This window comes from Aythya fuligula, chromosome W (assembly GCF_009819795.1).
Source record: "Aythya fuligula isolate bAytFul2 chromosome W, bAytFul2.pri, whole genome shotgun sequence".
NCBI lineage: Eukaryota > Metazoa > Chordata > Aves > Anseriformes > Anatidae > Aythya > Aythya fuligula.
Window position 1 is genome coordinate 16,958,832 of NC_045594.1, and position 27,337 is coordinate 16,986,168.

The 27,337-nt window shown below is 44.5% G+C and overlaps 1 protein-coding gene across 1 annotated transcript in view; it reads left to right on the forward strand.

The window, feature by feature from the left end:
* The window catches only part of LOC116501383 (transportin-1-like), a 98,702-nt gene that overhangs the window by 36,776 nt on the left and 34,589 nt on the right, over nt 1-27,337 (forward strand). Inside the window, 1 exon segment of the mRNA XM_032206908.1 lies at nt 25,888-26,033. Within this exon segment, the coding sequence (XP_032062799.1) occupies nt 25,888-26,033 (146 nt within the window).

Genomic DNA, 27,337 nt, shown 5'->3' on the forward strand with positions numbered 1-27,337 from the left:
GTTGATGGAGCGTAGACTCCCCGCACACCCAGCGCTGTTTACTTGCCTTTTATACCTTTTATAGCTTTTATACCTTTTATAAATATTAGTTTTATAAATATTACAAAATTCAGATCGAGTTGAGACCTCATTTATAACTGAAGGGACCTTAAAGATCATCTAATTCCAAACCCCCTGACATGGGCAGGGACACCTTCCACTAGACCAGGTTTCTCAAAGCTCCATCCAGCCTGGCCTTAAACACTTCCAGGGATGGGGCATCCACAACTTCTCTAGGCAACCTGTTCCAGTGCCTCATAGTCGTGGTGTTTTTACCCCACTGTTATAAATGGCTCAGGATTCAAATTAGGATTAAATAAAAAAAATAGGATTTATTGAAAGAATATAAAGGAATAGAGGTAAGCAAACAGCGCTGGGTGCACCGGGAGTCTCCGCTCCACCAGGACGCACACCAGTTACATCAAGCAGCTGATTTTTATGCTCCCAGACTAATACATATTCATTACTACTTCTAAAAAAAATAGATTATTAAAATTAGCTTCCGGGGTGCAGTCCCTCCTACTGGAGCATGCGCAGTCTCCTCTGGGGTCTCTTCTGGGGGTCTCTAGGGGTCTTTCATGCTGAAGGCTCGTAGTCTTCCTCTCCCCCTTTGTACTTACTGGGCACCATACCAAGTTTATAGAACATCCTCTTCAAGTCTTGTCTCCCAGCCGTCCTTCAGCTTCTTTCTCCTTCCTCTTTATCTCTCGGCCCCCCCTAACCAGATACCAAAGATCCACATAGTATCCCATAACAGTCACTAGTTGTTATCAGTTGTTCTGAAACTCCCAGACACACGAGTAATTAAAACATTCTTCCCCAGCCATTCACAGACACATCTATAGCAGTGTTAGAAATAGAAGTCCGGAATAACAAAAGCAAACAGGTTCATAACTTTAAGAAGTGATAAATTGACTAGAATGAGGGGGAGACTGGGACACACTGCATCTGTGGTTCAAGAATTAAATTGCCAGTGCAGGGCCCAGAGGCAGACAGGATTCAAACAGAATTGTTCTTTATGGACACGAATTGTTAAAACATTCCTCACACTACCGAGCAGCTGAACTCCACCACAACTGTGTTCTCACTCCCCCTCCTCAAAGGGAAAGGGGGAGACAATACATTGAAAAGGGCTCAAGGGTTGAGATGAGGATAGGGAGATCACTCAACAATTATCATGACGGGCAAAATGGACTCAGCATAGGGAGATTAATAGAATTTATTGCCTGTCACTAGCAGACTAGAAGAGTGAGAAACTAAAAGTAAACTAAAAACATCTTCTTCCCCCCTCCACCCTCCCTCCATCCTACATCCTCCCTCCGAGCAGTGCAGGGGAACAGGGAATGGGGGTTGCAGTCAGTCCATAATACTTTGTGTTCGCTGCTCCTTCACAGTCACTCTTTCCCTGCTCCAACGTGAGGTTCCTCCCACAGGATGCAGTCCTTCCCAAACTGATCCTACATGGGCTTCCCATGGACAGCAGCTCTTCAAGAACTGCTCCAATATGGGTCTGTACCATGGGTTCCATCCAAAGCAGTTTTTCATAGTTTGTTATGTGATTTTTGAACAACTTTTGACTTTCAGGTAATTGACAAGTTATAGGAGAATATGCACATTTCTGGTTAAATTTATTCAGTATTAATATCAGTGTGGTTCTGCAGGGTAAATGCCAATAAATGGGAAATGCTAATTTTTGGTTAATTATGAAGAGTAGTCGAACTGTAAGGCCACATTTCTGTGTAGAAGGATGGTGTATATCCTAAAGAAGTAAATTGTATACATTCAGTACCCAGGGTAATGAGAGCTCTGGTATGTGAGCAGCAGGGAAAGAATTATCTTTTGGGAAGTCTTTCCTCTGTTAATTAGCATACATGTGCTGAAAGATAATAAATGATAGCCTTTTTGATGGGGTTAAAAGAAATATCTAGGTGAAAGCTTTTGTATTATAGAACAGATGCATCAGGTTAGTTTTTCAGCTGGTATAATTTGACATATTGATAACATGGATTACACTAGCTAATGACCTGGAGATTATTCAGGGATTTGTATGATTCTGTGATTCAGGAGCAAACTGCTCCAACACGGGTCCCCCACGTGTGGCAGCTCCTGCCAGATCACCTGCTCCTGCGTGGGCTCCTCTCCACAGGCTACAATGTGAAAATTTGCTCTGCTGTGGTACACCATGGACTGCAGGGGGACAACCTGCTCCACCATGGTCCTCTCCACAGGCCGCAGGGGAACTTCTGCTCCAGTGCCTGGAGTACCTCTTCCCCCTCCTTCTTCACTGACCTTGGTGTCTGCAAGGTTGTTTCTCATTCCTCTCTCTCCCAGCTGCTGTTGTGCAGCAATTTTTTTCCCTTTCTTAAATATGCTCTCACAGAGGCACAATCATATCACATTGGCTTGGTTCTGAGCAGCGTTGGATCCCTTTGGAGCTGGCTGAAACTGGCTCTTATGTAATGTGGGGCAGCTTCTGGATTCTTCTCACAGAGGCCTGTCCTGCAGCCCCCTACTACCAAAACCTTGACACATAAACCCAATACAATAGCGAAGAATTTCTTTGTTATATCCATTCTAAATCTACACTCTTTTAGTTTAAAGTTGTTGCTTCTTGTCCTATCACTACACCCCATCTCTATCTTTCCTGTAGGCCCTTTTTAGTTATTGGAAAGTTGTTATAAGTTTTCCCTGGAGCCTTCTCTTTTCCAGGCTGAACAACCCCAACTCCCTAAGCCTGTCTTTTTAGGAGTGATTTTCCAGACCCTTCATCATCTTTGTGGCCATCCTTGGTTTTCGTTCTAATGCTTCCATGTCCTTCTTTTGCTGGAGGCTCCAGAGCTGAACCAAGTACTCCAACTGGGGTCTCATAAGAGTCTCGATAGAGGTGGAGAATCACCTCGCTTGACCTGCTGGCCAAGTAGTAAAACAGATGGTAAACAGTAACGACGTTCCTAACTCCTGTGTCTGCTTTCTCATCTCTGCTTCTCTGTTGGCTGCAACCTCCTTGCTCGCTGTTGGGGTTTGGGTGTTTGCAGCTACAGGTGTCCCGAGGTGGCCAGGTCCAGGTGTTGCTTCTTCCCTCGCGTGTTGTGGCTGCTGGAGCTTTCTATTTGTATTCGATTCGGGGGGCTGAGGAAGAAGCACCTTGTTTAATCTCCACCTGGCATTGAGGAGTCCATGTTTTGTCGCCTCCAGGCTCCTGATGGTGCAGGACACACGTGGGAAAGGCTGAGGGCAACGCTGGAGGACCCGAGGAAACCCAGGTGGTTGGAGGCATACCTCCAATGCTGTGCTAGGGAAATACATGTATATACATGTATATGTAGGAATATCTGTATTCTGGCTAAGCAAGTATGCAGGAGTTGTGTAGGATGTCAGAAGGTAAATAGGAAAATTATCTGCAGTCAGTCCAAAGCGGGGCGAGAACCAGGAATTCAACCCTTCCAAAGCATACAGGTAGATTTTACAGAACTCCCTAGAGTACGTAGATTTAATAGTTACTAGTCTTGGTCAATCATTTGTCAGGCTGGGTGGAAACTTTCCCATCAGTATCTGCTGCTGCGAACACGGTAGCTAAGGTAATTCTAGAATAGATAATTCCTAAGTATGAGACCTGAGAGACTGTTCCTATAGGCGAACCTTTAAAATTAAAAATAAGGAGGAGGTGTGAATCATAGTTGTAAATTGACATTTAACTTTTCCTTAGGAAAAATTAATGAATACCACGTGTAATTGGGAAAAAGAGTTGGATTACATAGAGTTAGAGTGTTTCCAGGGTATTCTGGTTTTTATATTAGTATCTTGATTATTCTCCATACTGATGAAAATTCACGGGACAATAATACTGATCCTAGGTGTAGAAATGTTACGTGTGAGATAGGAAATTATCCATACGGTACCGAATATGGTAGCTACAGGAATGCTAATATGTATAATGCACATCAGACACAACAATGGAATCATCCTGTAACCAGATGGCCAGTCCCAAACGGCAAGGGCTGATATTGGCTATGCGGTAATAAAGCGAGGAATGTGTTGCCCCGAGGATGGAAGAGAAATGCCCTGGGGGCGATAATTCCAAATGTAACTATTATTGAAGACATACAAAGCCAAAGCCCCCTTGGGACCCTTTCGCGTTAAGGGGTGTAGCTGATTAACCGTTATGGGCCCGGTCGGATTCAGGGTACTGAACTATCACAATCACAGATTTCACCAATAATGCATTAACCATTAGGGGTCCGGTCGGATACTCACCAATAACCGTCTGGGGTCTGGTTGGATTCAGAACACTGAACCATCACGGTCACGGATTCACCAATAACATATAACCACCCTTACCCTAGTTGCGCTTAATGAGAGCTATAACAATGCAATCAAGTGTGATTTATTACAGCAACAGGTACACAGGTTCTTTGGATTGCCGGCGATAGTGATTGTCTGCAAAAGCAAGCTAGCATGCATGAAATACACAGGTGTTACAGGTGGGCAGCCTAGAAATTAACGTGTTAAAAGGATCAAAGATTCTAGAAATTTTTATAACCAAGTGTTCAAATCTCACCCAAAGGCGTCCCAATGGGGGAGTGGGGGGCAAAGAGAAGCTCAGCCCGTCGACTGGTCCCGGGAGTCAGGGGGTCCTAAGGATGTTGTATTCCCTCGGGATAGTATCTTCCCTAACATCCCCTCTCTCTTAGGCCAATTTATATTATTTTCTATCTTTTAGGTGGAGCTTGAGTGGCTCTAGTCAAGCATATCTTAGTTATGATTGGTGAAAAGTTTTAAAGTTTTCTCACTTTCGTTTAAAGGTATAGGCTCTGAGAAATTCAGCGTGCATGCTCAGTGAGGGGTGGTTGCACCTTGGAGGCGGGTAGCTTTTGGGATGGAGGTGTGTTTTGGTATTATAATGATATTATAATGAGCAAAAGTACACTAGGGGACAGCATTTGTCAAAACATGACAGGTCCTTGGCTCAGGGTAGCAAAAAGTGCAGCTTATCCGTCTTTGTGTGCAGAAGAACAGTCGTGTCCCCACCTGGTCACAGAGCCTAGCCGTGGTGTCTCCACTCCACTCTACGCTCCGTACTGTTCCTTAGAGCTAGCACACCAGGTTTCTCCAGCGCAATAGCATCTAAGGTTGGAAGCCTAGGGAACGCTCAGGTAATGCAGCTATGCCCTACCCTGAAAGCCTCTTCAATGCTGTACATTTTCTTTAAAATGTGAATGTTAGTTTTATTTTCCTAGTTACTTCAGGCAATTACACCACAAACCAATACACACAGAATTAAGAGGACTCCAGCTAATCTTCTAGTGAAAAGGAACAGGGAAATGTTGGAAAAACTCAAGAGTGGGGAATGTAAAAAGGTACAAAAGCAACAATAGGAGTAAGAAAAGAAGAGGAGGGGGGAATTGTGAGAATTAAAGTTGTGTTTTTGCAGTGGAAAATTCCACTAACCTTGCATATTCAAAAGTGATTGGGAAGGCATAACAGAGGCATAGCAGTGTGGAGCATGTTAAGCAGATAAGGGGAAGGTCCCAAATAAGGAGGACATCTAGGGAAAACAGGATGAGCAGTGCAAAATCTGTAAAAACAAAAAATCACAGGCCCTCTAGTCACGAGAGAAGAAGGAAAAAAAAAAAAAGGAAAAGGAGAAATTAATGGTTGGTCAAATAAAATTGTACATATATGGCATAGAAGTGCGTCAAGTAGGTTGTGAACCTGTAGTACTCAGCCAATGAGAAAACGGGAGGAATCAAGTGTCAGGTAATAGGGAATATAAGCTTATGATATACTTTTGCTGTGCACTCCTGCTTGCAGGATGCCTGCCATTACAATCACGAATAAAAATGCTACCTCACTGAGATCCTTGCCTGAACCTGTGTTATTGGCTACAGATTGTTTCTCACATTACTGTTATCATTATTATTATTATTATTTGTCTTCCTTTTCTGTCCTATTAAACTGTCTTTATCTCAACCCACAAGCTTTTACTTTACTATTTCATTTCTTTTCATTTCCTTTTCATTTCATTTACTTTACTATTTCATATACTTTACTATTTCATTAAATTTCAGTTTATATACCACTGTTTCACTTTCAGTTTATATACCACACCTTTTATAGAATGATTTGCATTACAAAATGGTTGTGGCATGTGTGTGTTGCTAGGAAACCAGGTGACATTCAGTGAGAACAAACCTGAATCAATATTATAGGATGAGGTTATGGGTTAGCATCTACCAATATGACACGGAGGCAGAGGAAAAAAGGTAAAGTAAATGAATTTGCTTTCATTTAAAGTATACATCAATCATTTTTCCTTCTGGTCATCTTGGCCATCAATGAATATTTCAAGAGGCAAAATCAAGAGTTTCATCTCCAGTCATTTCTTTAACTACCATTTTATTTGGACATTTAAGTTTAGATGAAACTCAGCAACTGAAGAAGTGACAAAGTGTTCATTCACTTCAGCAGGGCTTCATATACCACCTTTACGTGCCAACAATGAACCAATGCCTTTTTGACTTGTCATCAGCTAAGCACCCAGAAATACTTTAGCCTTCATTCAAAATTGGTAACTTGGTCACTTTCCATACACAATATAAAATGTTACCATTATAAGCTTTAGTTACCACAGTTAATTTTTAGGCATTTAATCTAGTGGCCTGAATTGAAAGGTTCATATTCCTTATAGCCTTATCAGGCTTTCAGTACTTAAAGGGGTGGTGAGGCAATGGAACAGATTACCCAGAGAAGCTGGGGATGCCACATTCTTGGAAGTATTCAAGGACTTTGAGCAACCTGGTCTAGTGGGAGGTGTCCATACCCACGACAGGGGGGTGGTGGAATTAGATGATCTTTAAGATCCCTTCCAACCTAAATCATTCTATGATTCTATGATTCCTCAGTTCCCGTTGCAATGAGTGGAGGAAAAGGGGCACTCTTGCAGAGTGCTGTTCACAGCACCCAGATTAGGCTCCTGCTCCGAACAACATCTCATCTTCTTCTAACGATATAGGAAGCAGACAGATTTCCTTCCTAACCTGGACACCCAAGTCTGGCGCCTTGCATAGAGAGAATAACTGCTCCCAATGTTCAGTGCAGTTTTCAAACTTAACTAGTAATTGCTATCATTGGGAAATACTTATGTAGTCATTATCCAATATACATGTATGCAGCATAAGTAGTAATATACAAGGATAGACCATTATGTCATTAAGACAAGTGCAGGACCTTGCACTTGGCCTTGTTGTTGAACCTCGTGAGGTTCGCACAGGCCCACCTCTCAAGCCTGTCAAGGTCCCACTGGATGGCATCCCTTCCCTCCAGCATGTCGACCACACCACACAGCTTGGTGTCATTGGCAAATGTGCTGATGCTGCACTCAATCTCACTATCCATGTCACCAACAAAGATGTTAAACAGTGATGGTCCAGATACTGACTCCTGAGGAAAGTCGCTCGTTACCAATCTCCACCTTGACGTTGAGCCACTGACCTGCCAAATAGTTCATCCGTGAAATCCGTGTCTCTCCAATTTAGAGACAGGGATATCATGGGGGACAGTGTCAAATGCTTGGCACAAGTCCAGGTAGATGATGTCGGTTGCTCTTCCCTTATCCACCAATGCTGTAACCCTGTCATAGAAGGCCACCAGATTTGTCAGGCATGATCTGCCCTTAGTGAAGCCATGTTGGCTGTCACCAATCACCTCCTTATTTTCCATGTGCCTTAGCGTAGTTTCCAGGAGGATCTGCTCCATGACCTTGCCAGGCACGGAGGTGAGACTGACTGGCCTGTAGTTCCCCAGGTTTTCCTTTTCCTTCAAGTGAAAGGAAACTGTGGCCTGCACACTGCTGGTGATATACAGTATGAAGGGATACCTTTCCTTTACACCTGACAGGAGTTGCCTCCAGAGGCTGAGAAGCTCTGCCTCTCTACCAATTACTCTATCAATGACCCTTTCTCTAGAGAGGGATCCTAGCTGCTTGGCTTCCTGGCTTTCTAGTTCCTGGCTATTGGCCCTGGTGTCCCAGCATCAAAGCTGTCACGTGAGGATGTGCCTGCCTGGGTGAGGACTGAAATCCTTTCATGTATCTTGCAGCTCACTCAGGCATAGGGATCAGGTGGTTTCTGATTTATTTTTGATTTGTCTCTTCTTCCTGCTGTTTTTGTGGTAGCTGTGCTTTAGAGGTTCCTGCCTTTTCCTCTTTTCCCTCCTTCTTAGGAGGAGCTTCTTCCCTCACTAAAGGAGCTTACTTTGTTTCCATTGTTTTGTCTTGGCTATGGGGGCGACTGATACCATGGATGGTTGGCCCTCTGGTTTAGCCACAGTGCATGTTATCTGGTCATCAGATTCAGAGACCTCCTTCTTCCCTTGAGGGTGCTGGGTAGTGTTAATTACTGTTTGATGGGTGCAGGCCACACCCCAGCACAGTGCAGTGAGCTGTAGCTCTCCGGCATTGCCAGGGTCAGGGCATACAACTTTCAATCATTCTATAATTTTTTTTAGGATTTTGCACTTGTTCAGGGGTGAAGTTCAAAACCACTGGAGGAGAGAACTGTGACAGGTACCTGCCCATATTCTTCCACACACCTTGCCACCTGCCACCACACTGTCTTGGGGCAGATTCCTGGGTGGTATTCTTAACTAATTGTTTAACGAAAAAAGAAGAAACACACTGTGGAGACCTAGCAATAGGAGTATGTTGGTTAGCCATGGACATTCAAGGTACTCAAAAACTGCTGTAATTAGTCCACAAAGAAAGAAGGAGGAGACATCATTCCCAATACTATTCATAAACTGACTTCCAGAGGAGGAAAAGAAAGCAGTGTAATTTTTAATATTCTCAAAAAGATGATTTCCAAGAGACCAGAATGATAACAGTGCAGGGCCTGAGTACCAGATTAAACTCAAGGCCAGTGCTTTACAGCACAGTGAACTAAAGAATCCGAATACAGATTTTAGCATACTCTCTGATTGGATATAGAGAAGGGAGAACATGGCATGGACTACATGAGGCTTGATCAAACAGGAAAATATTAACAGGAAACTGAACATGGTGACTAGAAAGTAAGTGTATTAGACATAAGCATTTTAATCAATTCTACTGTTATCTCAACCCTCGAGCCCCACGTTGGGTGCCAAAAAGGACTGTGGTGGTTTTACCCTGCTGGGCAGCTGAACTCCACCACAACTGTTTTCTCACTCCCCCTCCTTAGAAGAAGAGGGGAAGAAGAAAGTATGCTGGAAAGAAAAACAAAACAAAACAAAACAAAACAAAACAAAAAAACAACAACTCACGGGTTGAGCTGAGGATAATTTAATTAAAGGGAAAAGGAAGAGGGGAGAAAACAAGCAAAGGCTGCACGGAAGCACAGAGAGAGAAAATAAATTACTCTCTACTTTCCATCAATGAGCAATGTGTGGCCATGTCCTGGGAAGCAGGGCCTCAATACGTGTAGCAGTTGTTTGGGAGGACGGACGTCTTTATAACGAGAGCCCTTCCTCTCCTTCCCCTTTCCCACCTTTTATTGATAAGTGTGACATCATACAATATGGAATATCCCTTTGGTGGGTTGAGGTTGTACTGCCTCTGGCTGGGATGGAGTTAACTTTCCCTGCAGTGGCCCATATAGTGCTGTGCTCTGCCGTTGTAGCTAGAACAGCATTGGTATCACACCGGTGTTTTGTCCTGATGCTGTGCCAGTATTCTTCGGCTAGACGCAGAACACTTTTTTAAAAATGGGGGTTATGTTTCCCCTCTCCAGTCAGTGGGAATTTCACTGTCTGCCATGACTTCTCAAATATGATGGATAGTGGCTTAGCAAATTCAACTGCCAGTTCCCTCAGGACCCTTGGATGTATCTCATCAGGTCAATACCTATTTCTTCCAATTCTCTTACCACCCCGTCAATCCCCCTAAGTGCTGCTGATGACAATGCATGTCGCCGAACATCAGTGATTTGAGAGGGGGGTAAGGGTACAAATGTTTGTAACTGACTCAGTTTCACTGTGCCTGAATCCCTTTGATATGTTGCAAAACTTTACACAGTTCCATCTTGGAGTTTCCACATTCTCCTATGCAGTACGTCAAATCCTAAAATATTAGTATATGCAGCACCAACTAATACTTCTATCCTGGTTAATTTTTGTTCCTCTGGCAACCAGAGTGAAGTTTCTGCAGTGGGGCATTGTTTTTCCACACCATTGATTCCCATGAATTTAACCCTGAGTTGACCAGGTGTTATGCTCGGGGTCTGTGCTGTCTCATGTGTAATTACTGACATTTGGGTCCTGGTATCAATAAGAAAATTTACCAATATTTTTTTGGGTTCAACAGGAATGGCAATGATAGGGTCAGAGTGTTCATCAGAGAGCCATTGAATTGCTAATACCTGTTGAGCAGTGTGGCTCACTGCCCTCCCCGGGGATAGGATTTTTTTTGCTGAGATTCTGCCTTGCCAATTGGGCTTGGTGCAGAAGGTGCACTTATGGGTTGAGAGTTTTCCAGCTAGGCAATTCTCCCCAGCTGGAATATTTTTCTTACCCAGAGATTGGACTAATGTAGGGAGATCCTCTGTAGAGACACCATGCAAGATTGGTTGGGGTACACCCAAATCTAGGGCCTTACACCACAACTCGCCCTGTTCCCTATTAGGTTTGAACCTCTCTTTGAAATTGGGGTATCTGGGTTTTTGAGTGTGGATCTGGTGATCTTGCTGGGAGTGTTTTGGGGGCTTAGTACTGGATGAACTGATCCAGCCCATTCGACATCCATACTTACCTATGCCTCATACAAATTCACTCCAGGTGGGAATGAGGGAGTGTGGATTTCATCTACGACTATAATCACCATCCCTACGAGCAGCTTGTATGTGATCCTTTGTATTTGCTACAGACATCTTGAGACAATCATGGAGGCCACGGATAAGAGAGGTTAATCGAGCTGGGTCGATAGGGGGCTAACATGGGGAATTTCCTAAATTTCTCTTTTTCATATATCGCCTGTATGCAGGCTGCTTTCTGTACTGCGGCAGCCAAGATGGAATAGCCTGTGGCTCTAATTTCCAGTGATTCCCCTCTCTCCTGGGGTTCTATACCACCTGCCCAGTATGCAGCTCGTGCAGTTATAGAGTAGTTATTGTCTCCTGGCGTGGTAGTTTAAAATGTTCCTGGTCCCCGAAAGCTTCCTGCTTCTTCCTCACTCAACATAATTTGGTCTCCACCTTCAAGAGAATCTCACCACACATACTCGACTTCCGATTCTCCTGACCGTCTTGAGAATTTTTCCTGTATTTTTATAAACTCTGCTGGTGACTATGGGATTGTTCACACAGGAGTGCGGATTTCATCATTGTCATCAACAGTGGTCTCAGTTTTAACCAAAAGTCTCAAGGAAATCAATTAAGGTTTGGCAGTCTCTTTGACCTCATCATCACTGTCAAGCCAAATATCACCATCCCAGCTTTCAGGGTCTGCACTACGCATTAATCTACGAACCTGCTTAACTGGAGCAGAAGGCTGTATTTTATCTAACAGATGATTAACCCTTTCCAGCAATTGTTTAAGATGATTATTCTCATTCAAAAGTTTATCAACTCTGATTCCTAGTGTTTTTCCTGTCTTTCTTTCAAAGAACAAAAATGACTTTAACACCTCATTTTCCAGTTTTAAAGCTGTATATCCACATCAGAGATTAGTTTGGGAGCAGGAATTTCCTTAGCTTCTTGCTGAGTGCAAGACAAACAGGCTCCTAATACTGCACAGATTACATCTTTACCCATTTTCACTCCAATCTTTTGCACAGCCTGATACTGCTTAATGTGTTCTACCACTTTCTCTCAATTTTTCCAAAATTTTTGAGCCCACTCCTTCCCAGCCTGGGAAGGGACACATTTGTATTTTTGCAGCAGTTTATCCATGGCTATCCTGCCGACTATGTCATTTTTTTTCTGATTCATTAAAGGTTAAAGTAATTGAGTGTGATGCCCAATTAGCTAAGTCCGGTTGGATTCAGGGTACTGAATTATCATGATTACAGATTCACAAATAACGTAGCACATTATTTGTGAATGTATTAATGTAGCACATTTGTGAATCCCTCGCTCCATGAACTACCGTGGTCACACTTAAAGATTTCAGTTGTGTTCAATGAGAATTATCACGGCTAGGTTTAATGCAATCTCGTGCAATTTATTAAAGCAACAGGTATACAGGTTCTTTGGATTTCCAGTGATAAATTCACTGTTTGCGAAGCATACTCAAATACCAAAAGTATGAGTAACACAGCCTGGCTATAAACACTTTAAAAGGTATAAAGCAACTCTATAGAGATTTCTAGGTTTCCCAGGGAGGCACTTGGTATAACCAAGTGTTCATATCTTACCCATGACGCAGTGAAAACTCAATAACCAAAGTTATTAAGCAGGTATTCTTTATTATGGCACCGTGTGTGTGTGGGGATTACTCTGCTGAACACACACACACACCAAGGGTTACTAGTAGTGTAATTAGGGTTACTAATAGTGTTACTATTAGTGGGACAAATACATATTCATTTCATTTCCCATAAGTCTCTTGCATATTCATCAGGTCTCCGAAGAATCAATAACATAGGTTCCCGCCCCTATTCACATGCATACTGGAGTCCTGGGTGGTCATCCGGTGTACTATGGTGGTCTTCTGATGAAGGCTAGAAGTCTTCCTTGCTGCTAAACTTCTGACCTTTCCTTTTTTTGACAGATTTCAACAGTCAAGCCAGTTCTTTCTGGTGCCCTTATCTATGCATAGAGTCTTTTACTCCCTTATCTTTGGGGTCGTTAACATACAATTGTGCTAGCTAAGACCTATGGAATCAACATCCTTTATCTTGTTCCCTGTCTAACCCAAAGGGGTGTGTGTGTGTGGGGAGAGACTCAGCCCATCAACTGATCACAGAAATCAGAAGGTATCCTTCGCAATGGTATCTTCTCTAACATCCCCTCTCTCTTAAGCCAGTTTATATTATTTTCTATCTTTTAGGTGGAGCTTGAGTAACTCTAGTCATGCATATTTTGGTTATGATTGGTGCAAAATTTTCTTGCTTTGCTTTAAATGTATAGACTAGAAACATTTTTAAACGCATCTTCAGTGAGGTGTGGTTACACCTTGGAGGCAGGTAGCCTTTGGGATGAAAGTGTGTTTTGGTATTATAATATTATAATGAGCAAAGGACAGCATTTTATCAAAAACATGACAGGCCCTTGGTACGGGGTAGCAAATGTGCAGCTTATCTGTCTCAGTGTGCACAGGAACAATCAAGTTCCTGTCTTATCACAGAGCCTGGACACAGTGTTGTGGTGGTTTTACTCGGGTGGGTGGCCAAGCTCCACCACAATGTGTCTCTCATTCCCCTTCCTCAAAGAGGAGCAGGGAGAAAATATGATGAAAAGGGCTCAAGGGTTGAGATAAGGATGAGGAGATCGCACAGTAATTATCATGACAGGCAAAACAGACTCAGTATAGGGAGATAGTAAGATTTATTGCTTATTACTAACAAGCTAGAGAAGTGAGAAACAAAGGAAAGAAAACAAAAGCACCTTTCCCCCCATCCACCCTCTTCCACCTCCTCCCCCTGAGTGGTGCAGGGGAATGGAAGAATGGGGGTTGTGGTCAGTCTATAGCATTTCTTTTCTGCTGCTCCTTCTTGGTCACTCTCGTTCCCTGTGCTGTGGGGTGCCTCTCACGAGATGCAGTCCTTGATGAACTGATTTGGTGTGGGCTTCCCACAGGCAGCAGCTCTTCCAGAACTGCTCCAGATATGGGTCCGTACCAAGGAGTCCATTCCTCAGGAGCAAACTGCTCCAACCTGGATCCCCCACAGGCAGCAGCTCCTGCCAGGTCACCTGCTCCTCCGTGGTCTCCTCTCCACAGGCTACAGGTCCGGCCCGGAATCTGCTCCGGCAGGGGTCTTCCACAGGCTGCAGCCTTCGTCGGTGCAGGTCCACCTGCTCCACCGTGATCTCCTCCATGGGCTGCAGCATGGAACCCTGCTCCACCATGGTACTCCATGGGCTGCAGGGGGACAGCCTGCTTCACCATGGTCCTTACCATAAGCCGCAGGGGACTTCTGCTCCGGTGCCTGGAGCACCTCTCCCCCTCCTTCTTCACTGACCTTGATGCCTGCAAAGCTGTTTCTCACTCCTCTCACTCTCCCAGCTGCTGAGTAGCAGCATTTTTTTTCCCGTCTTAAATATGCTCTCACAGAGGTGCAAAACAACATCACTTATTGGTTCGGCTCTGTTCAGCAGTGGGGCCCTTACCAAACATGGGGCAGCTTCTAGATCCTTCTCACAGAAACCACCCCTATGGCCCCCTGCTACCAAAACCTTGCCACATAAACCCACTATAGGTGTCTCCAACATATATGGTTGGAAGCCTAATGAACTTTTATGTAGTGCAGCTACACTCCACCCTGGAAGCTTCTTCAGTGCTGTACCTTTTCTTTAAAATGTGGATATCAGTTTAATTTCCAAGTCACCTCAGGCAGTTATTCCACAGTGCACTGTTATGGTAGCTATTGGCATCTGCTGTTCTTGAACCTTCAGCAACCCCACAACAGAAGGATCCTCTGAGAGACCAGGCAACGTATGCAGGTGTTTAATCTTCTCCATACTTAAGGTAGCTATGCCAAAAGCCCACCATTACCTTTTTGGTTCCTAGAAGTACCCTCTCCTGAGGAAGTCTATGCCAAGCATGTATGGAGCCTCCAGGCCAATCACAATGGGGTGCTTTTGGCACTTATTCACAGTAAGGCTCACTTCAGCCTCCAATGCAGTTAACAGTTGGGATCCCCCTGTCACTCTAGAGATACAGTTGGTTCAACCCCTTGGTAGCCTGATGGCATCAGGGTACACTGCACCAGTCTCCACTAGAGCCTTGTACTCTGTGGCATAATGACGCCAGGGTTTCTTTAAGGAGCAATAACTTCAACAACCTTTATTGAGGACAGGCTCCCTTCTTATACCATTGGCTCTACAAGCGGTACTTTCCCACTAGCTATTCATTGGTTAACAACTTTGCCCAGCAACAGCAAACATTTAGCAACTTCCATATCATAAGAGTTGGAGAACAAGCAGTTTGAGACAGCAAGGCTCTCATGAATCGCCACTTCTTTGTTCCTTCTAACTTGTTTACATTCCTCATGGCTTCATCCTTATGAGTCCGATGTTATCACCAACCATGGGGCTTGTCGACCCCCATGGCAATACTCCCAGAGTACTCTTGTGGGTCCAATGTGCCAGGCCATCGGATCCACACAGTCCAGTAAATCTGGTTGTCCCTTTCCTCTGCCTAGCCAGAAGCAGGGCCCTTCAGCAGTCCCTTCATTAGGGTCAGAAGTAACATCAGCCTTTCTACTCCCTCTGGGGGACTGCCCAACAGAAACTGGAGCAGTAATTTTTTTGGTAGAACACCTTTTGGTGGCTGTATTTCCTTTCAACTTGGGTAGCTATGCCTCTAGGGTCAAGGTATGTGTCGTGGTTTAACCTGGCCGGCAGCTAAACACCACGCAGCCGTTCGCTCACCCTCCCCCCTCCCTCTCTGGGACGGGGGAGAGAAATGGAAAGTGAAGCCCGTGAGTTGAGATAAAGACAGTTTAATAAGACAGGAAAATAATAATAATAATAATAATAATAATAATAATAATAATAATAATAATAATAATAATAATAATACAATGATGATAATAGTACTACTACTAATAATATGTACAAACAAGTGATGCACAATGCAATTGCTCACCACCCGCTGACCGATGCCCAGCCTAACCCCGAGCAGTCCGGCCCCCTCCCCTATAGCCACCCCTATATATTGTTTAGCATGACGTCAGATGGTATGGAATACCCCTTTGGCTAGTTTGGGTCACCTGTCCTGGGTCTGTCCCCTCCCAGCTCTTACTGCGCCCCCAGCCTGCCCGTTGGCAGGACAGAGCAAGAAGCTGAGATGTCCTTGGCTTGGTGTAAGCACTGCTCTGCAGCAATTAAAACATCGGGGTGTTATCAGCACTCTTCTCATCCTAAGCCAAAACATAGCATTCTACCAGCTACTAGGAAGAAAATTAACTATTTTCTAACTGAAACCAGGACATAGCCCCACAGAGAGGGATCTGGAAGTTGTGATTGATAGCAAGCTGAATATGAGCCAGCAGTGTGCCCTGGCAGCCAGGAGGGTCAACCGTATCATGGGTTGCATCAAGCACAGCATTGCTATTTTGTCAAGGGAAATAATTGTCTTGCTCTACTCTGCACTGCTGTGGCCTCACCTCGAGTACTGTGTGCAGTTCTGGGTACCACAGTACAAAAAGGACGTGAAACTATTGGAGAGTGTTGAGAGGAGGGCTACAAAGATGGTGAAGGGCCTAGAGAGGAAAGCATATGAGGAGCGGCTGAGGTCACTTGACCTGTTCAGCCTGGAAAAGAGGAGGCTGAGGGGAGACCTCATCACGTTTTACAGCTTCCTCACAAGGAGGAGCAGAGGGGAAGGCGCCAATCTCTTCCCTTTAATGACCAGTGATAGTGTCAAGCTGCAACAGGGGAGGTTCAGACTGGATATCAGGAAGAGGTTCTTCACCAAGAGGGGTTTCACACACTAGAACAGGCTCCCCAGGGACGTAGTCACAGCACCAAGCCTGTCGGTGTTTAAGAAGCGTTTGGACCATTCTCTAATTCATATGGTCTGAATTGTGAGTTTTGGGTAGACCTGTGTGGTGCCAGGAGTTGGACTCGGTGATCCTTGTGGGTCCCTTCCATCTAGGGGTATTCTATGATTCTATGATTCTGTTGTAGGTTCATTGGCACAGGTAGAACAGAGAGGCTGTAGTCTCCCTTCTTGGAAATCTTCAAAACCTGCCTGGACATGTGTTGCGAAGCATGGCCGAAAGCACGACAGACACCAGTTGAGTCAGATCATGCTGCTCCCTTTTATTGCCCGAATAGCCTAACTTTTATAGTGAACTTTACAGGGGTGGACAGTGTTTCACACAAGATTATTGGTCAAGAGCACTCAGACAAACAACTATAAGAAAACAACCCCACCTGTCAAGAAAAGAACCCCCCTTTTGATTAGCAGTCAGGAAAACAACCCCCTTTGTGATCAGCGGTCACGTAGACCTAGTCCTTGAGGCCAGCTGCTGGTAACAATATTTTCTGAGTTCCTTAATTGGGCGATGTGGGAGTCATTGCCGTGGGAGCTTCTCACAGTTACTCTGGCAGCTTGGTTTGCTCAGCTACAGCAGGCCCTGAGATTTCTAAGGCCTACCCCTGGTTGCTTAAAGCAAGCTCAAATTGAACAATTGTTCCACGGGCACATGTCCTGTATGCCAATTCCCAACAGACATGGACCCAGACAACTTTGTGTAGGTGTCCTTGCTTGAGCATGGTGGTTGGACCAGATTATCTCCGGAGGTCCCTTCCAACCTGAACGAGTCTGTGATTCTGTGTGATTCCATGATTTTTTTTAATATTTTTTTTTGGGGGGGTTGTTTAGTAGTAGTGTTTTTTTTCTGACTCCTCTTTGAGAGTTCTGTTGAAAGATTCTATAACTTGGATGCTGCAATTCTTTATTGCCAACGGTAGTAGATGTGGAAGACTAAAAGGAAGAAAGGAAGAGTATAACTGGGAGAGAATTGTGACAGGATTAAAATAAGATTTAGAAACTCGCTGACCTAAAATAGATGGACACTATAACTGTTGGCTACAACCACAACTACTGTTGGCCTTTGTAGAGAGAAAATTCATGCGTCCAAAGCCCAACTAGAGTTGAAGTTGGCCAGGTCTGTGGGAGACAATAAAAAGGGCATTTTAAAATATGTGAACAGAAAAAGGAGGACCAGAGAAAACATAGGTCTGTTTCTTGATGGGGATGGTCATCTCACAAACAAGGACATAGGTAAAGCAGAGACATTTAATGTCTTCTTTGCCTCTGTCTTCAACACCGATAATGGGCTTCGGGACTCTAGGTGCCCTGAGTTGGAGGACCATGATGGTGGGAATGACAAACTCCCAAACGACCCTGAACGTGTGCGAGATTTGCTGCTCCACCTGGATCCATACAAGTCCATGGGTCCGGATGGGATCCATCCCAGGGTGCTCAAAGAGCTGGCTAATGTCATCGGGTGACCTCTCAATTATTTTTCAATGGTCTTGGGAATCTGGAGAGGTCCCAGTAGGCTGGAAGCTGGCAAATGTTGTGCCAATTTTCAAGAAGGGCAAGAAAGAAGACCCTGGCATCTACAGGCCTGTCAGTCTCATGTCAGTGCCTTGTAAAATTATGGAGAAGATTATCCTGGGAGTTATTGAAGTGCACCTGGGGGACAATGCGGTCATTGGTCCCAGCCAACATGGGTTCACGAGGGGTAGGTCCTGCCTAACAAAATTAATTTCCTTTTATGATAAGATCACCCATTTAGTCAATCAAGGGAAACCAGCTGATGTGATTTTTTTGAATTTCAATAAAGCTTTTGACACAGTTTCCCATAGGATCCTACTGGACAAAATGTCCAGCATATAGCTAGATTAAAACATCATATGATGGGTGAATAATTGGCTGATGGGTAGGGTTCAAAGGGTTATGGTAAATGGGGTTACATCAGGCTGGTGGCCAGTCACCAGTGGGGTCCCCCAGGGCTCCATTTTAGGGCCAGTTTTCTTCAATGTTTTATTAAATGATTTGGATGTAGGACTAGGAGGTGTTTTGAACAAATTTTCTGATGACACTAAACTTGGAGGTGTTGTTAACTCTGGTGAGGGTGGAAAGGCCTTAACGAGAGATCTGGACAGACTTGAGAGCTGGGCAATCTCCAACCGCATGAAGTTTAACAAAGGCAAGTGCCGTGTCCTGCACCTGGGAAGGGGCAACCCTGGCTATGCGTACAGACTGGGGGATGAGACTGAGGGATGAGACACTGGAGAGCAGCCCCACTGAGAGGGATCTGGGGGTTGTGAATGATAGCAAGCTGAATATGAGCCAGCAGTGTGCCCTGGCAGCCAGGAGGGCCAACCATATCCTGGGGTGCATCAAGCACAGCATCGCTAGTCAGTAGAAGGAAGTGATTGTCCTGCTCTACTCTGCACTGCTGTGGCCTCACCTCGAGTACTGTGTGCAGTTCTGGGTACCACAGTACAAAAAGGACGTGAAACTATTGGAGAGTGTTGAGAGGAGGGCTACAAAGATGGTGAAGGGCCTAGAGGGGAAGACATATGAGGAGCGGCTGAGGTCACTTGGCCTGTTCAGCCTGGAAAAGAGGAGGCTGAGGGGAGACCTCATCACGTTTTACAGCTTCCTCACAAGCGGGAGCAGAGGGGTGGACGCCGATCTCTTCCCTTTGTAATAAATGACTGAGTCCCAAATAGGATTGCAATTAAAGTTTACAATTTATTAAACAAATAGAGGCAAGCAAACAGCGCTGGGTGCGCTGGGAGTCTCTGCTCCACCAAGACGCACACCAGTTACCTCAGGCGGATGGTTTTTATGCTCCTAGGCTGATACATATTCATTAGTACTTGTAGAAAAGGCAGGGTTATTACAATTAGTTCCTGCAATCCGAACCCTTCCACTGGCGCATGCGTATCAGTCTCTGGTGGTCCCTCTGGGGGTCTCTTGTGTTGAAGGCTCCTAGTCTTCCTCCCAGGCTTTTTTTCTTGTCCTTTTCCTTTGTCCATCTTGGCCGGATGTCAGAGACTTGCGTAGCGTCCCACGCAAGCTTTGTCTTTTAGTCGTCCTTCAGCTTTCCCCTTCTCCTTAATCTCTTGGCCAGATATCAGAAACTTGAGCTCTCTTCTTATCTGGTAGTCTCTGGGCCAGATGCCAGAGACTTGCAATAGTCAGCAGTTTTGTTGAAAACCCCTTTGTTCTCTTATCCCCTAGACCCAGGCCTCAATGTTAACCCTTCAAATCCCCTACTGACACGAATTGCTGGACCATTCCTTTGTAAGATACAAGAACTATATACATTAACCACTCTGTTTTTCTTAGACTTGTGGTTATACAAGGGTATGTAAGACAGAAGGTCACATTTCATCATGTGGCCCTAGCATTGTTCCATATTGACATGAATCAGATGAACACATTTCACACCTTTAATGACCAGCGAAAAGATCCGAGGGAATAGTGTCAAGCTGCAACAGGGGAGGTTCAGACTGGATATCAGGAAGAGGTTCTTCACCAAGAGGGTTTTCGCACACTAGAACAGGCTCCCCAGGGACGTAGTCACAGCACCAAGCCTGTTGGTGTTTAAGAAGCATTTGGACTGTGCACTTAGTCATATGGTCTGAATTTTTGGGTAGACCTGTGTGGTGCCAGGAGTTGGACTCGGTGATCCTTGTGGGTCCCTTCCATCTAGGGGTATTCTATGATTCTATGATTGAACCTTGAGGAGTCTTGCCCTGAAAGGCATCCCACCTCAGGGGGAGATGCTAGGTCACAACCTGCTGTGGTCCTGGAGAGGTCTGAGGGGTGTTTTGCTTAGGACCAGTATTTATAGGACTGCGAGATGATTGGCTTTAGTCAGTATTTTTCCATCCTGGCCCCAATTCAGGTTGTTTAATTCTTGTGTTGCCCACCAGCCATACAATTCCAGGTATATTCCAGATTGTACAGTTCTGGTATCCAGTTAGCAGGAATTCCAGGTGCAGTTAGGGAGTGCCTCATCACCCCAACTCACTGCACTTGTAATAATGACAAGAACATAACATTAGTTTATCTTGAGATCGCAGAGTAGTCCAGCGGGGGGGGGGGGGGGGGGGGGCAGGACTGCACCACCACATTCTGAGGAGTTAAAATTATGTCATAGTAGAAGGAATGGAAATAATTTTAAAAGACTTTGCAAAAGCAGGAATAACGCGTAGCCAGTTACTGAAGTCAATTTTAGTAGCATCAGATATTTTGATTGTGGGATCAAGACACACTTTTGTATGGGCTCTTAAGATTGCCTTCAGAAAAGGTGCTCAGCTCTGCAGCTGGCAAAAACACTGTGGGTGCTATTATTGGTGTTATTGAAAAGTATTTGTTCTCTGGTTTCCACTCCTGTTTGGTGATATAGGAAAGGCATTCTTATTCTCATATGACCTGTGTAAGAAGTGATAACAGGCCTTTTATAAGATTATATTTGGCTTCATGTAGATGAAGCTGAACAAGTGTAAGAAACTTCTGACACCATGGTAAAGTTTCACAGCAAGTCTACTTTCTGAAAATCTAGAAAGAGGTGATGATGTTGCTTCCTAGGAGCCATCACAGACTAGATCACTGTAATGGGCTTATGTGGCAAGGTTTTGGTAGCAGGGGACAACCTGGGGATCTGGCCCAGCCAGTATGGGTTCATGAAAGGCATGTCCTGCCTGACCAACCTCATCTCCTTCTATGACCAGGTGACCCACCTGGTGGATGAGGGAAAGGCTGTTGATGTAGTCTACCTAGACTTCAGCAAAGCCTTTGACATGGTCTCCCACAGTATTCTCCTGGAGAAGCTGGCAGCCCATGGATGGGTTAGAAACTGGCTGTATGGCCAGGCCCAGAGAGTGGTGGTGAATGGAGTGAAATCCAGCTGGCAACCAGTCACGAGTGGTATTCCCCCAGGGTCAGTGTTGGGGCCCACCCTCTTTAATATCTTTATTGATTATTTGGATGAGGGAATTGAGTGCACCCTCAGGAAGTTTGCAGATGACACCGAGTTGGGGGGAAGTGTCGGTCTGCTGGAGGGTAGGAAGGCCCTGTAGAAGGACCTGGACAGGTTGGATTGCTGGGCAGAGGCCAATGGGATGAGATTCAACATGGGTAAGTGCTGGGTCCTGCTCTTCAGTCACAACAACCCCATGCAATGCTACAGGCTTGGCACAGAGTGTTTGGAAAGCCGTGCAGAGGAAAAGGATCTGGGAGTGCTGGTTGATGCTCAGCTGAACATGAACCGACAATGTGCCCAGGTGGCCAAGAAGGCCAACGGCATCCTGGCTTGTATCAGGAATAGTGTAGCCAGCAGGACCAGGGAAGTGATCATCCCCCTGTACTCAGCTCTGGTGAGGCCGCCCCTTGAGTACTGTGTTCACTTTTGGGCCCCTCACTTCAAGAAAGCCATCGAGGCCCTGGAGCATGTCCAGAGAAGGTCTACAAAACTGGTGAAGGGTCTGGAACACAGGTCTTATGAGGAGTGACTGAGGGAGCTGGGTTTGTTTAGTCTGGAGAAGAGGAGGCTCAGGGGAGACCTCATTGCTCTCTGAAAGGAAGGTGTGGGGAGCTGGGGGTTGGTGTCTTCTCCCAGATAACCAGCGATAGGACATGAAGGAATGGCGTTAAGTTGTGCCAGGGGAGGTTTAGGTTGGAAATTATGAGACTTTTCTTCTCAGAAAGAGTGGTCAGGCATTAGAATGGGTTGCCCAGGGAGGTGGTGGATTCAACGTCCCTGGGGGTGTTTAAGGAAAGGTTGGACTTGGTGCTTAGTGACATGGTTTAGTGGGTGACAGTGGTGGTAGGGGGATGATTAAGCCAGATGATCTTGGAGGTCTTTTCAAACCATAACGATTCTATGATTCCATGGTAGTATCTCTATCTCTGCTTGGTTTAATTGAATCTGTTGCCTTGTTTCTTTTGTAGTCGTAGCCAGGCATTCTAAAGGATAAACATTTTTCCTAAATGCACTGTTTAATATTGTCTCGCTATAGTTTATATTAATACTTGCTAATGTACAATATTATAATCAGAATTCTGTTTGGAACTTTGGTGAGTTCCTTCACCTCCACCACAGGAAGATACTGCTGGTTGATAAAGAATGAGAAACCAATGAATTCTGTGTCTAGCTGGTTGCTGAAGATGATGCATTCACTGTCGTTTGAAGGGCTTTAAATCATATGGAAATGAAAGGAAGTCCCCTTTGGCTTCCTTCCTGGCCAGGTACATAGGCAGAACTTTAAATCTTAATCATTTATGCAGGACTGGATTTCTTGAAGATGTGCTATCAGTGGATTAGAGTTTATGTAAAGCAATCCATTTGACATATTAAATTGGTATAATAGTTGATACAGAGATTTTATTTTTAATTCTGAGAGCATTTCAGTCAAACCTGAGACTGATCAAGCATTTAAGTGAGGACTTCTGTCTTTAGGTCATTCTCCAACTGACCTTTTGTGGTGGTTTTACTCAGGTGGGCAGCCGAGCTCCACCACAACCGCTCTCTCACTCCCCCTCTCCTCAAAGAGGAAGGGGGAGAAAATACAACACAGAGAACTCGAGGTTTGAGATGAGAAAGGTTTAATTAGAGGGAAAGGAAATGGGGAGAAAAAAGAAACAAAAGAAACAATAAGTCCGTGAGGAAGCACAGAGAGAGGGAAAAAAATATTCTTTACTTCCCATCAACGAGCGATGTTCAGCCACGTCCTGGGAAGCAGGGCCTCAAAGCACGTAGCGGTTGTTCAGGAGGAACAGCCCCCTCCCCCACGAGAGCCCTTCCTTTTATTGCTGAGTGTGACATCAGGTGTTATGTAATATCCCTTTGGTTGGTTTAGGTCAGCTGCCCTTGCGATGTCCCCTCCCCATCACTTGCCCACCCACAGCCTGCTGGCTCTTGGGGGCTTGGAAGGAGCCCTGATGCTGTGCCAGCACTACACAGCAATAGACACAACACTGGAGTGATATCAGTGCTGTTCCAGATACGAGTGCAGAGCACAGCACTGTGCGGACTGCTGCAGGGAAAAGGTGACTCCAGCTCAGACAGACCCAACACACCTTTACTGATGATATCTTCAAAACTTTAAATAAAATTACAGAATTACTTGATTTGACTTGCAGAGTAAAAATAATATTTGTCACAACTCTTAATTCTTAACCCTTAAGTCCTGTGGTTGAGAAAAAATTATCATCATACATCCAGTCTTTATTATTTTTTTTTTAAATAACAAATCCTTTCTTCCCTCCTTCTCCATTCTCCCAGAAAAGGTCATGGAATCATAGAATCATAGAATATACCAGGGGGAAGGGACCCAAAAGGATCATTGAATCCAACTCCTGGGTTCCCAAAGGACGCCCCCCCCAAAAAAACAAAACAAACAAACAAACAAACAAAAACATCAGACCATGTGTCTGAGAGTGTTGTCCAAATGCTTCTTAAACTCCAGCATGCTTGGTGCCATGACCACTTCTCTGAGGAGCCTGTTGTAATTGCTGACCATCCTCTCGGTGAAGAACTTTTTCCCGATATCCAGCCTGAACTGCCCCTGTCACAGCTTCAAACCGTTCCCTTGGGTGCTATCACTGGTCACCAGAGAGAAGAGATCAGCACCTGCCCCTCTGCTCCCCCTCATGAGGAAGCTGTAGACTGTGATGAGGTCTCCCCTCAGTATTCTCTTCTTCAGGCTGAACAAACCAAGTGACCTCAGCCACTCCTCGTACATCTTCCCCTCTAGACCTTTCACCATCTTTGTAGCCCTCCTTTGGACACTCTCTAACAACTTTATGTCTTTCTTATACTGTGGTGCCCAAAACTGCACACAGTCCTCAAGGTGAGTCTGCACCAGTGCAGAGTAGAGCAGGACAATCATTTCCCTTGACCAGCTAGCAATGTTGTTCTTGATGCTGTTCTATCACCCCAGGATAGGGTTGGCCCTCCTGGCTGCCAAGGCACACTGCTGGCTTATGTTCAGCTTGCTATCAACCAAAACTCCCAGATCCCTTTCTGCAGGGCTGCTCTCCAGCATCTCGTCCCCCAGTCTGTATGTATAACCAGGGTTGTGCCTTCCCAGGTGCAGAATCTGGCACTTGCTCTTGTTAAACTTCATATTGTTGGCAATTGCCCAGATCTCTAATTTGTCCAAATCTCTCTGCAAGGCTTCACCACCATTGACGGAGTCAACAGCTCCACCCAATTTGGTATCATCTGTGAACTTGCTCAAAAAACCTTCAAGTCCTTCATCCAAGCTGTTTATGAAAGCATTGAAGAGGACTTGTCCCTGGAGCCCTGGGGAACCCCACTAGTGACAGGTCACCAGCCTGATGCAACCCCATTTACAAGTTGTTGGCCCTTAAATTGGTTGAAGAGCCAAACATGAGGCTGCTGCAGTATAACTGAAAAATCTTGGCTGTTCTTTTTCCTTTTCCCCTCTTGTTCCAATAATTTAGAGGAATATGCAGGAGAAAAATAGCTCATTGAAGAGAACTCAATTTTTTACTTAAATTTAAATTCTTACTCTGTTTAGGTCAATTCTAGTAGCTTTTTTCTTATGGTTCACACTATATAGCACTTATCTGTTAACATTTATAAAGCCTTTTTTCATCTCCCTCTGATTATTAATTTAATAGATGAATAGAACAGATGGCATCTGAAGGGAGTATAATATTTTGTAGAAAAATTGAACAATGTATTTCTGTGAGAGTTGGGGGGAAAGGACTTTCTGCATAGCCCCTACCTCATTTTTAGGTCTTATTGTGGTAAAAGCTGGGTTGTCATCAATTTCTTATAGTAACAGTGCTATAGCAAACTTGTCTTGTATAGTCAGAATGTCTGAATGTCCTTGGCTGACCAGTGTCTTCCATGAGTCTCCTATATCCTGTGACTTCAGATCTATTTATTGCTTTTATATTTAGAAACCTTTCTCTTAAAATGTGTAGAATTGACAATACTGATATTCTCATTTTTAATAAATAAATAAATAAAATGAATTCTGAACATTAAAAGCTTTACTACATAAATTGATGTGTGTAGCTGGAAGGAGAGATAAGGAAATAAAGATTAATATTTATCATTATAAGCTTTGCTTTTGCAGCGTTGTTCTGGAAATCTGCCTTCTCCTATGGGCCAAATGAAGGTTGAATGTAACTTATTTTCTGTTGCAGATGAACCAACACGTTCCCTGAGTGGTCTCATCTTGAAGAATAATGTAAAAACACATTTCCACAGCTTTCCAAATGGGGTAACTGACTTCATTAAAAGTGAATGTATGAACAATATTGGTGATTCCTCCCCCTTAATCAGAGCTACTGTAGGTGAGTTTGCTCTTATTGCTATATTCTGCATACTGAAAAAGTTATTGATATAGATTGTAGCTGCACTAGTCGGGATGAAGAATTATTAAACTCTGAAAACTGTTTGCTTCCAATAATTGTTGCAACTTCACCATGTTTTGTTGCTGATATTCATCTTCAGTGGGAATATATGAAAGTCATACTTATGCCCAGGGAGGTCATGGAGTCGCTGTCCCTGGGGGTGTTTAAGGAAAGGTTGGACGTGGTGGGACATGGTTTAGTGGTGATATTGGTGGTAGGGGGGTGGTTGGACGAGATAACCTTGGAGGTCTTTTCCAACTTTAATGATTCTATGATTTTGCTTCCTATTCTCTTCTGTCAGAAAACAGTAAATAAAGTATGGTGAAGAGAACATCAGCTAGATTTTTTTGTTGTTGTTACATGGATTTTTGATTTTCTAACTACTGTCTTATTGTGTGCCTCTTCCACAATATAAGCATATTTGCATTTTTTACTTATTTGCAGGCAACTTCTAACACCTGCTTTGGTTGTATAGCAGAATTTTTATTCTAAATTTTTATTCTAATTATCAAGTCCAACTGACAGACTACTTCAGGGCCACCCCTCCCTCTCCAATTCCCCTCCTCAGAAAGTTATAGAGAGCAATGAGGTCACCCCTCCACATCCTTTTCTCCAAGCGTGACAAACCCAAGTGTCCTCAGCCACCCCTCATAGGACATGCCTTCTAGCCCTTTAACCAGATTTGTTGCCCTCTTTGGATGCTTTCAAGGACCTTAACAGCCTTTTTGTGTTGTGGAGACCAGAACTGCACACAGTATTCAAGGTGAGGTTGCAACAACGCTAAATATAGCAGGAGAATCACCTCTTTTGACTGGCTGGCTATGCTGTGTTTAATGCATCCCAAAATGTGGTTTGCCCTATGTACTGGGTCTGGCTGGGAAGTTAACTTTCCCTGCAGCAGCCTATACAGTGCTGTGTTCTGCACTTGTAGCTAGAAAAGCAGTGTTATCACACCAGTGTTGTGTCTACTGCTGAGCAGTGCTGGCACAGCATTGGGCCTTTCTCTAACCCTCCTAGGGGGTGGGCAAAAAGTGAGAAGAGAAACATCACCAGGGCAGCTGACCTAAACCAACCAAAGGGATATTCCATACCATGTGGTGTCACACTCAGCAATAAAAGGTGGAAACAGGAAGAAGAGGGGAGGGGTGGGCTCTCGTTATGAAAACGTCGGTCCTCCTCCCGAACACCGGCTACGTGCGTTGAGGCCCTGCTTCAAGGACGTGGTCAAGCATCACTCATT